General features: G+C 39.7%; 1 protein-coding gene across 6 annotated transcripts in view; it reads left to right on the top strand.

The window, feature by feature from the left end:
* Nucleotides 1-12,247, top strand: part of SVEP1 (sushi, von Willebrand factor type A, EGF and pentraxin domain containing 1) — a 118,520-nt gene that overhangs the window by 71,964 nt on the left and 34,309 nt on the right. For all 6 annotated transcript variants that reach the window (XM_072921665.1, XM_072921666.1, XM_030257747.4 and 3 more), the window contains 7 exons: nt 206-407; nt 951-1,126; nt 2,410-2,534; nt 5,911-6,034; nt 6,555-6,725; nt 8,766-8,939; nt 11,878-11,997. In XM_072921665.1, coding sequence (XP_072777766.1) covers nt 206-407; nt 951-1,126; nt 2,410-2,534; nt 5,911-6,034; nt 6,555-6,725; nt 8,766-8,939; nt 11,878-11,997 — 1,092 coding nt within the window. The remainder of the gene's footprint in view (nt 1-205; nt 408-950; nt 1,127-2,409; nt 2,535-5,910; nt 6,035-6,554; nt 6,726-8,765; nt 8,940-11,877; nt 11,998-12,247) is intronic.

The raw sequence follows: 12,247 nt of genomic DNA, 5'->3' as shown, positions 1-12,247 counted from the left end.
TTCAAGCACTATATTCTAGCCTTGGAAAGCTCTGTATGCTGGCTGATGTTAGACTGCCAAAAGTTCTTTCTACCTCTATTCAAGTTAGTGAATAATTTTTGTAGCAAGACTTCATTCCACTTTATTGCATTTGCTTAGATTTCATTATATTCTCTTTCCATGTTTGTGTGAATATTGTGCTGAATACTCTTTTTCTTCATTGCAGAACAGTCCTCTGGTTTCAATCTTGATTTTGAAGTCTCTGGTATCTATGGATATGTCATGCTTGATGGTGTTTTACCATCTCTTGGTGACATCACCTGTACATTCTGGATGAAATCCACTGACACCACAAACTATGGGACTCCCATTTCTTATGCAGTAGAAAATGGAAGTGATAATGCATTTCTTCTGACTGATTACAATGGGTAAATCACAAATTTTTGCTTTGTTTCCATCACTTTTTGTGCTACAGAAGAGTAATGGCAAGAGAGCTGTGAATTTAGACAACATGATTTTTTTCTTTACTATATTCACATTTTTTCTTAATGGCTCATTGAAATAATGAGTGAAACAAATGGAGCTCAGCACTCAGAGTATTTCTGGTATGATTCTAAAAGCAGAGTATGACTTGTACTTTTACAAAAGCAGAGTATGACTTGTAGTGTGACTCCAAACTCAAAAGGAGAATTTAGGAATCCGCTATGCAGCCGTGACTTGAGCCTTAATTCTTAGTTACAAAAGCATGTCACTTATTTCACCATGCTTTGTATATGATAGCCAACTTCCAAGTTCTCTGGGAGAGAGATATCATCTATGATCATCTTTCAAGAGAGATTTCTCATATGATAGTTATCACATGCCAGTTATCTTTTTTAATCAAATAACATTTCTTTGAGTCATGGGGGACAGACCATGCTTTTAGAGTAGCTGCATGCAGCTGAGTATGCCTGTGTCTTCCTTCCATGCAGCTGGGTTCTTTATGTGAATGGGAAAGAGAAGATAACAGACTGTCCTTCAGTGAATGATGGTAACTGGCATCACATTGCAGTGACATGGACGTGCAGGGATGGGGCATGGAAGGTGTACATCGACGGAAAACTGTCCGATGGAGGCAGTGGGCTCTCTGTTGGATCAAAAATCCCTGGTATGTTTTATTTATATTATACCACATCTGTTGCCTTCATTCTGTTTTTATTGCAGAATATGCAAGAAAACATTTAGGTGTTTTTAGTATATATTGATGTTTTCACCATTTCTGAAAAGCTCGTGTTTGCTATTCTGTTTTTTTGTGAGGACAGTTCCCCTCATTCAGCATCACTGAAGGCAAAATGCACATTTCTAGGGTATACTGGTAGGTAACTTGTTTTATGGGCAACACAGTTTAGTCCACAAATGAAGCTGTCCAGGGCTGGTTCTGGGATGGCTTTGTGAGAGTAAGTGTCTCACTCAACAAAATAAAGTTTATCTGGCATTTCCCTTACATATGTGTATTCAGGGTTGATTGACTTAGCTTGTTCCTGTTCTTTTCAGTCATGTATTTGAAGTTATGTTTGTATTTTTTTCTGACAAGGTGGAGTTTGCTATTTCATTGTTTCCTGTAATCAGTCATCTATAGAGTAATATCAGAAGGCATAAAAAGCATTGAAAAGCTATGACAAGCCTGGTATTATCTGGCTGCAAAGAGGTTTTATTTTGGTACTGTTTGCATACTGCCACCTTCCAAATTTACATAGGATTTCAAAATACTATTTTATTAAAATAGAAAATACAATATTAAAGCATTTTAATCCATGATCCTAATGTTTGTCCCTGTCTTTCTCCCTTAAATTGGAGTTCTCTCCAGGGAACAAAGACCTAAGGACATGTGCTCTCTCCATTACTTTTTGACCTTATCCACATACCCTGTGATGTAGAAGGTGCATATTCACATGTGAATGGACAATGACAATAAATTTAACTTTTCTGCCATGTCTCCAAGCATAAACTACTCTCAGTGTGCTTCTGAGAGTGTGGAATCACATTTGTCCTGTACAACTTTGTAAGCTTTTGTTTAAAGCAGGAAGTGTAAGTTGGTATTGTAAAATGTGCCCCACCTGCTCAAAACTGTATTTTACGCTGCTATGTGTTGTGCTTCAAATACTGACCTACAAGTGATCTCTTTGAGCCAATATAATTCCAGCCATCAGTGATTTCTGCTCCCATATGTACTTGACAGTCACTTCCAAATTGCTAGGTTGACCTATCTCAGTCTAACATAAGGCTTCACAGAGGTTTTGCTGAGAGAGTTTGTTGAACGTGGCTGGTCTTCACTACAAAATCCCAGCAACACAGGGCAGCAAAATTTTTGTTTTGCTTAGTTTTAAATCTTCTAATGGGATCCTGGCTGTAAGGCTTTGTTTCCTACCGCTCTTTAATTTCTGAGTTTAGGTGGCGGTGCGCTTGTGCTGGGTCAAGAACAAGATCAAAAAGGAGAAGGATTCAACCCAGCTGAATCTTTTGTGGGCTCCATCAGCCAGCTCAACATTTGGAACCATGTACTTTCTCCACAGCAGGTAAGTCTTTAGTGCAGTGTTTGAGCAGAGGACTCTGAAAATGGGATGAACATTTTAGAAAGCATTCTAGGTTAGCGTATTGGCTAGACCTCTACTCCCACAGAAGTCAGTGGGGACCAAATGGAGTTCTGGCTTAGAGTAGTAAGCTTAGTGTAGTTAGTAAAGTAGCTTTAAGCAGAACTAAGTCTGGTAAAATCAACACTGAGTCACCTTCTATTTTGATTGAGTCTTTCTGTAGTATGTGGCTTCAAAACAGGAAGGAAATAATGTATAAAAATTAACAGTACTGGTAGAAGAGAGAGAAATACAATTAAATAAGTAAAGTGCTTGTTTTACAGACTATGTACAGTTTTCTCATTCTACTGGTAAAACTTCATAGGGGAGACATCACAATTTCAGTCACTGCATTAGACACTGAAAAATCTGAGCTATATAATTCCAGAAAAAGTCTGAAAGGGCAGATAACTGACTACTGAGTTACACATAATACACATACACTACTGAGGTACCTAAAATAAAGTAGTTTGGCAGCACCAAACTTCCACTGAGTTAAAAATTAATAAAGACTGAAAGATGCCTGCAAGGACAGTGATCCCTCAACTTTTCTGGGAGCCAAGCTTCAGTGCTCAGTTATCCTCAAGTGGAATCTCTTTCTCTATGCCTAGTTGGGACCTTGCACTTCCATTTATGACTACTGGTTGTGTCTTCCACCATGTGCTGCTGTACAAGCGAATATGTACCTGGTATCTCCCCCCTACACAGGATGCTACTGGGAGGTGTCCGCATAGCTGTTTCTGCCCTAGGCTGAACCGAGCTCTCCTCCCAGGGAAAATGGGAGGCAATCCATCCCTGAGCTTGCTCCAGCTTGTCAATGTCTTTCTTGCTGTGAATAACACGAAATGGAATGCAGTACTTCAGATGTGATCTAATAAGCACTGAGAAAGAATAACCACTTCCTTGGTTTTCTGATGGTAACCTTATTCACACAGCCAAGGATGCTGTTGGTCCTCAATATTTGCACAGTGCACAGCTGGCCGGTACTCAGCTCACCAGCTGCCAGAGTACCTAAGTTCTTTTCCACAGAGTTTTTTCCTGCTCTTGGCTTTGCTCACCTATATTGTTCAGAAGTTTTTTCCTTCTCATTTTTCCTTGTTGAATTTTTGAAGTCTGGGTTGGCCCTTTACTCCAGCCTGTCAAGGTGCCTATGCATGCAACCCTATCCTTGAGCACACTGACTGGTGACACTGTGATACTTGATATTATCTGCAAATCTGATGACAGTGCTCCATCACTGCTTCCTGCAGTGACCTTTCTACCCTGAAGGTCAGTAGTGTTAAACTGCTGATAACTCAGTAGTGTTAAACTGCTGATAACAGTTGAACAACAAAGAAAAATGTTTAAAGTTAGAGGCATTTCTTTGGGGAAGAATCTTTGGATTACAAGGTTTTACTATTCTCCTGATTTTTCTTAAAGTTGTGTCACTAATTTGTGGTTTATAGCTGTTTGTTATCCACGATCCAATAAGAAATAATAACATGAATAGAAAAAGAAGTAAAGTAGAATCTTTGCTTCCAGCATCCATATATCTCCTCTGTTTGTTTCTCTGGTTTTTTTACTACTTTCCCTCTCTGATAGGTTTAAAACTACCCAACCATCTGCTGTGGTCCTTGGCTTTTAGGGTCACCAACTGTTGCATTGCCAATCAGATCTTCAAGTTTTTGTCCTCTAGCAGTTTTGAAGCTGATAACCGTACATGTGATTTTACAGGGCACGCTGGTGAAGAGTTTTAAGTGCGACTTTCTGAAACTTTCCCAGTAGTTGCCCCTCTTTAATGACAGGTCTGATTGAATTCCAACTTGCTTCAGATGCAACTTAGTTAGGACAAGGAAGAAAATCCTGCCATTCATTTGTAGTATCTGTATTACTCATCTGAAAAGACAGATGTAACACCAGACAGGAAGCTGAGCTATGTAAGCTTCCTATACAATTTTTACCTCATTAATTTCAGAGTTTGGAACAGTAAAATTCTATTGTAATCTGTTATCATTAGGTTTATTCTGGCCAACTGGAACTATTCATTAAGTCTTAACTTTCTATTCTCAGTCATAAAGGACAGCAAGGTGACAGAATATGTTGCTTAGTGAGTAAAGGATGGTGGAATCTAGTCTTTCAGGTTTTTCATTGCATGCTTTAGCTGCTTATTCACTTGCACATTAATTTTGTTAACTGTGACTCTGGTAGCTTGTTGTTGACTAGACAGCAACAGAAATATGAGTAGTTTATAGGAAACTGTGAAGTCCTTTCTGGCCCTCCATTCACCATCATATGGCTTGAAAGGGCGATTCCCAAACTAGTTTTTCCTACATTGGTTATTTTTTAATGCAGTTGCCTTGCAATTTGTTTGCAGCCTTTGGCCGAAGCAGTTTCCATTGGCACAGATTGCTGAAATGAGAATTTTGAAATGGCCTCAGAATAAACAGAGAACATCAGTTCCTTCTCCAGCTATCCTGACTCTAGAATAAAGTCCAATCTGCCTCAATGGGTTCAGAGTAGGGATAATGTGAGAACAAATCACTCCAAAGGTCATGTACCTTTCCTTCTCACAAGGACAGACACTGTAGAACATTATTCTTGGTAGCTGAATTTATCTACTGGAAATTTGAAAGAAGGCAATCACCCATCTGAGAAAACTGTTCCATCAGAGACATAAGACCAGATCTTCTCTCAAGATACTAATCTGCTGTTGGTCTAATAGTGTGTTCCTTTGTTCCTCCTGTACTTAGCTGGCCTATGTAGTTCCTGTTTCTATACTCCCTGTCCCACTTTGCTTGGGCCTTACCTACAGTGTTGTAGAGAGTCTAGTTAATACGGTTCACAAGACTTGTGTTCTGGAAACAACAAATTGCCTTATTAAGCTTCTCCTTTTTGTGTTTCTGTCCCTTATATGTAGTGCAGTGCTAGCAGTTTTCAGAATACAGATCTTGAACATTAAGTTCCTTTTAGCTCATATTTGACATTTTCTGTGAATAGTTAAGTGTTCTCTTCAGGTTCCAGCCTCATTACTGTATTTTCCTGTGACATGGATGTGTTCTTCTTTTACACTAACAAATGCAATTGTGTCTCAAGAACTGTGTTCAATACCTTGTTTGTATGTCAAGTAGTCCTTCAGATAGTGACTCAGCATGAACTGTCCATATCTAGATAGCTTATCAGAACAGAATGATAAGTACTTCAGCAAGGAACCTCTTGTACTAGAAAAGATGAGCATTACTCCTTGTTCTAGTGTTGCATACATGCATGAAGGGAATATTTTTTTTAATATTCTTTTCCTACACTGTCCTTAAACATCACCTAACCAACTGTTATAAATCCACAGGTAGAATCTCTGGCTACATCCTGTCCAGAAGAACTGCAAAAAGGAAATGTACTAGCCTGGCCAGATTTCCTGCCAGGAGTTGTTGGAAGAGTGAAGATAGATTACAAGAGTATATTTTGTGCTGGTTAGAACTTTACTTCCTAGAACCCATTTTTTTATGAGCAATACTACAAGACTCTTTTATGGGGTCAAGCTAGCTTTCAGCTAGCTTGCAGTCTTTGCTCCACTAACCTTGAATAAATTATTTTGATAATTTGACAGTTAGAACATGCAGTCCTTCATTCTTCAAATTCCAGGGTTTTGTAAAAAAAGTTCATTGAAATCTCTGACGAAAATGTATTGCTTCCTGAATTGAGATGGGAAAAGACTGAAGATGGTAGTAGATCAGAAAAAAAAAAAAAATCCTGCCTTTTATTCTAATAATCATTGTATTGTATTAAAATACCTGCTGCCTCCTTGCTTCCTTTTCTATAGATTCCTTTTCTGATTTTATATGTTGATGATTCTCAAAACCGTTTGGACCCAAGTAGGATGTAGCATGCATAACATTTGGGAAAGATTTTTTCTGGATAAGTCACATAGATAATTTATTCATTTCAGCACGTAGCTGTACCTCTTACTGAATGCATATATTCTGTTCACAGATTGTCCATCTTTGCAAGGATCCATACCACATCTGCGGGCCTCTTCTGCTGATTTAAAGCCAGGGTCAAAAGTGAGCCTTTCCTGTGACCCAGGGTTCCAGATAGTGGGAAACTCTGTTCAACACTGCCTTAACCTGGGACAGTGGACACGGCCTTTTCCCCGATGTGAAAGTGAGTTGTCTCAGTGAGGTGGCAGGATTAAGAAACCCTGGTATTTATTTGGATCCTATCACTATTCATGGTCTGTTTCTTTGCAGCTATCATACACTTGAATTCATCCATGTTACAGCATATACATATATGCTTAAAACTAAACTCATGTTTTGCTGAGCAGAAACTGTATCATGAGCAGGTTCTTACACGTTTTTCAGTCAGTTTTTAACATCCATGGCTGATAGAGAAATTAATCCATTTGTATCAGCAGTCTGGTACTTTCCTCCTCAGTGGCATCAGGAATGTGGAAGATGCACAGATGCTAGAATATCTCTGTGATTTTTAGATGTCACTGAGAATGTCTGGTTTGAAGTAGAAGCCTTGACTTGAGTGAGTTATGACCCAATTTCTTTAAAGGCAGCATATATTTCTGTTAGGACTTGGAAGTGCTCCAAAATTTACAGGATTTCTTCAAAGAAACTGAGCTGTATGCATTCAGACTGCCAGGTTTCTTTTGATTCTATGATTCCTTCTCCTGCTTTCTCCTTTCCTTTGGTCCTCCTCTGTTGTGACTGCACATATGGCTGCAGTTGCTTGTGTTGGAGCTGATTACATTTTTCATTTCAGCAGAATAGTAAATTAGCTTCAGAAATAGATATTGCATAATCCTAGAATTTATATGTACTTTGGAGAAAATTTGTTAAAAATTACTTTTAAATAGTTTGATCTAAATTTTAATGTCTTCCTCTTTATTCAGTTATTTGTAGCAAGTCTCATCTTCTGTGTAAACAACAGCATGCCTGTGAGGATTTACCCAAAAGCAAGTTCTGCTGATCAGAAGGAAAGCTCTCTGGCAGAGATAGCTCTGCACTTTCTTGGTGCGTGATCTGTGACAACCACCAGAATCCTGTTAGTGTTCTGATTTCTCTGCACTGTGCCAAGCAGTTTTACCTGCTGAGCACAGAACTGAGACAGAACAGGACTGACCTGCCACAAGCAGACTGGCCTTTACTTTCAAGGTAGCTGCTCCACAAGGACCTGATGAATGAAAGTTACTTGAAGATACCTATTTCCTGCTACAATGAACATTAGTATATACTAATGGTGTAGGCCTGAAAAAATAATGACTGAATCAGGCTCAGTGTGATCACTGTCTTCACCCACTAGGATCCTTTTTCTCTTCCTAGTGCTAAATACCCCCCCAAACCCACAGATGCCTGAGAGCCTGTCACTGTTACAGGCTCTCCAGGCCTATTCCTTCCCGCCAAGTACTTGGCTTCCATCACTATAAGCTTTAAATTCTTGTTGTAGGATCCTTGCACACAGCTAGGGCACTAGGACTTGCTATATCCCATGTAGCTACAAAGATGAGCTGTGTAGCTGTTGGAATAAATTCAAGCCTTTTTGATTGGGATAAGGATGCACAGAAGCAATTCTGCTAGAATAAATAGAAGCCTCTGGTAGGCAGGTACAGGGATGTTTTCTGCTGGCACAACTGGAATCAGGTGGGATTATTTGCTGTAGTCAATCTAAGGGATGCCCAGGGATGCACATGAAGTTAATTTCAATCGCCATCATGCATGCATCCCTCATCTCAGGCCAGGACTGTAACTCTTTGCAGTGTCTGTTGGCTACTTTTGCAATGTTTAAACACTGCAATGCTGAGCTTGATTTTCAGCAAAGGGAAGTAACAACAACAAGGCAATCTCAGTTTTCCTTTTTCTTTATCAAGGATTATTTCTTATTAGAAGTGTTCTGTGACTGAAGGGCATCTGCTCAGATCTAAGCCACAGATGTCTCCTCCAGACCTAGCAAAATTTTCTTAGCAGCAGCTGGAAAGTCCTGCTAAGACTCCTATTAAGAAATGCCCAGAAAACAAGACCCTCCAGTAGACCTGGAATTGATTAACTATTTCAGAAAAGGACTGGGCCCTCTTGCTAATGGGATAGTACCGCTGCAGAGAAAAACATGCAGTAGTGGCTCTCATGTGAAATTATTCTGAAGATGATCTGTGTTTGCTCTGCTAATGCCTGTGCCATCTTTTCACCCATGTTGCAGGAATCAGCTGTGGAGTGCCTCCAACTTTAGAAAATGGATTTTATTCAGCTGAGGACTTTTTTGCTGGCAGTACTATTACCTATCACTGTAACAGTGGCTACTATTTGTTGGGTGACTCCAGGATGCTCTGCCTGGACAATGGAAGCTGGAACAGTATTTCACCATCATGCCTTGGTAAGATGTGCCATACACTTGGATGCATACACTGGCAATCTTGCACTTCTCCTGTGCCCTTAGGTTTGAGCAGACATTCATTCTGAAATTGTGGAGGCTAACCACAGTCACAGAGTCATAATCCAAAATATTCACTTTTCCGAAATACTATGCTTAGCCTTACGTGAAACCAAAATTACATTCTGTCATCTTTTTCTCTCCATCCTCTTGTATGCCCCACATCCTGCACTTATCAAACATATATAAAATTATATAGGCCTGATATTGCACTCCCATCCTTTCTCCTTCTGTGTCGTGCAATCCTTGCATTCTGTGCTTCTGACCTGTGCATTTTGCTGCTCTCCAGTGTTTTTCAGGCAGTGTCCATGCTCTCTGACCAGGTACTTTTAGATATTTCACACATGTAGTACTTAATATCAGATTTACTCACCTGAAGACAGTAGATGCTGCACAGGATTTCCTATCAAGTCGAGTGATACAAAAAGTACTGCATGGCACAATAGCAACAAATTCAGGTTACTTAACAAAATACAGCAATTGTAATACACAGTTTAGGCATAATTCCAGTGTGTTTCCCATTATCAAGCTCTGTAATATGTTCACCATCATGACCTTGCACATTCCCAGTAGCTGGGAATGAATGTGTGAGTTAAGGTCAGCTCAAGCCCATTAGGAGTTGTCCGACATTTATACCTCATGTTGACCGTGTATTTATTTCCACTCCTCCATGCTGGTCTGGCTAACTCAGGAAGACATTCAGACTCTTTAATGAGCTCAATGAGCAGCATTTACACTGCCAGCTGATATCCACTCAACTGTCAATTGATGTTTACCTAGAAGAAAGGCTACCTTGCTGTCTCCTTAGTCCCTAACTTAATGGGCAGATCACCTCTGCCAGTGTTCTCTGAGCCTTTTTTCCACTGTGGGGTTTTTTTTGGCGAGTCAGACATGCCAGCCAGCAAGCAGCTGCAGCACTGAGAGGGCTGGGGAAAGTTCATACAGTTGCCACACAGTAACTTACTTGCTGGTCAGATGGGTCTGATGTGCCAGGTGCAGTGGCACAAGCTGAAAGATGTGGAAGGCTGGCATTGTACTGTATACAGTGGACTAGGTGTAGTGGTCTTGCAGGGCCACATCTCCAGCCTACCTGTGCTGGGATCCACTAGCTACCTGTACTTGGATTGCTGCATCTGGTTGTACTGGATCTTAGCCATGCCTCAAATGGGAGTTGCACAGTAAAAAACTGGCAAGATTTGTGTTTGATTTGACTCCTAATTCTTTGTAGGTATAGCACTTTTTTTTTTTTTCCCCAGTAAAGACAAGCAAAATAAATGCTCAAAGTCTTTTAGTTCTGCCAAAATTCACTTTGGAGTAGAATCCATCTAGTTTCATAGCATCCTGTCCAGCAGCACGCCTTCAAAATCTACAAACAGCATCACAGGTGCATCAAGGCTGTCTAAATAGTTCAGTTTCCACCACACTGTAGGAGTCACAATGTTCAGAAGGAAAAAGCCTGTGCCCCACCTTCCAGCTTCCTTGTCTCTCTTAAAGCAGCGTTATGGGAAAATGAAAATGAGAGTGGATTTGGCACCCTGACCCACCATTTACCTTTGTGACTCATGCTTCAGGGAGTTGCTAACAAAACCTGATACGCCTATGCCCTGAAGCGTTCCTTTTGTTCTGTTAGGGTCTGATTCACAGTGTAGTTCCACCCCAGTAGAAGTCTCTTGCCTAACAAGACATTACAGAAGAAGCAGTCATTCCAGTTCTGCTGTGCTAGCACTTTGCATTCTCCTGGTACTTGTGTAATTGGCAACTGTCTTGGTATTCCTATACAGATGTCATGCTGCATATCAGAAAGGAACTCCTTTTCTTTACAATGTGTTCTGGTCTTTTCATGCTGATCAGACTCATCCAGCAGTGAAGAGTAAACCCTCCAATTCAGTAGGTTTTCTTGCTTTTTTAACTAGTGTTTTTTTTACTGGAAGTGGACAAAGAAATGGACTGTGTGTCTGCAAGGTATATCTAGATCAACAGGTGTCCTGTAGCAGGGCATTTAGATGAAGAATTGTTCTACCTCTCTCTAATAGTCTGAAACAAGCACATTTATAGACAGAGAGTAGTCCCTGAGACTAATCACTGATGGGACTTTTCAAGTAGATACTTTGAAACTGATTCTTTGCAATTTTAACTAATTGTTTTCATACCAAGGACATTTCCTTACTGTCAAAATTAAAAGATTTTATGAAGTATTCTAGAGTGAGGGATTTTTTTTTTTTGCTGCATTTTACCAAACTACATGGATCATAAATAATCAATTGGGATTTTTAGGTGTTAATATCATGTAAATAGTTAATTACAATAACTAACAGACTTTTAATTAACTTTACCTTTTCTGGCAACTGCAAGCCCTTTTGGGCCTAGTCTAATTCTCTTCATCAAAGATGGGACTCTAATATTTGCAGAGTATTTCCCCTCTTGACTAAGTTTTCCTGTCTTATAAGTAGGAAGGTTGAGATAGAGAGGATTTCCCAAGCAAGAGTTTAATGCAAAACTCCTTCCTCAGAGTGTCTATGCAGGCTAGTAGTAACAATAGTTACAATATCTGCTCTTTTGCAGTTTGGAAACCAGATACTTCATGTGGAAGTAGTGACTGAAAGTTAATAACATTTATCTCTGATTTTCTCATATTGTGCAATACTGTCAAATAAATTACTATTAAAATTGTAATAAAACTTCACAGTGAGTTATAAATATTTGTTTAAATATTAATCATTTTTACCAACAGATGAAAAACATTATTGCAGTAAGTGATTTTTAATTCTACTACTTCAAGTAATTCCTCCTGACAGTAAGACAAATTTTAAAAAAATGCTTGCTACAAATAACACACTAGAGTCGTGGGTTTTGTGGGTTTGTTTTGTTTTGTTTTTTGCAGATGTTGATGAATGCGCTGTCGGATCAGACTGCGATGAGCACGCATCTTGTCTCAACACGAATGGATCCTATGTTTGCACTTGCATCCCTCCTTACACAGGAGATGGTAAAAAATGTGCAGGTATGGGAAAGAAACACATCCTGCTAGCCTTTCCAAGATTCTGTATAGGCCAGTGTCCTGCCTTCCAGCTGTGAGACAATAACTGGATCTAGGACAGGCATGCTTTCACCTCCAGGTCAGTTTAGTCTGGTGGGGCTGTGATAAAGTGTCTCCTTTTGTTTCTTGAGAACTCACCTCTCCGTATGGATATAGCTGTCATTGGGATGCTGCTTCAAGACATACACACATACAAAAACCTTATTGCACACGG

This window comes from Taeniopygia guttata, chromosome Z (genome assembly GCF_048771995.1).
Source record: "Taeniopygia guttata chromosome Z, bTaeGut7.mat, whole genome shotgun sequence".
Classification (NCBI taxonomy): domain Eukaryota; kingdom Metazoa; phylum Chordata; class Aves; order Passeriformes; family Estrildidae; genus Taeniopygia; species Taeniopygia guttata.
The sequence above is the reverse complement of the archived record's forward strand: the minus strand, read 5'-3'. Positions and strand labels throughout refer to the sequence as shown.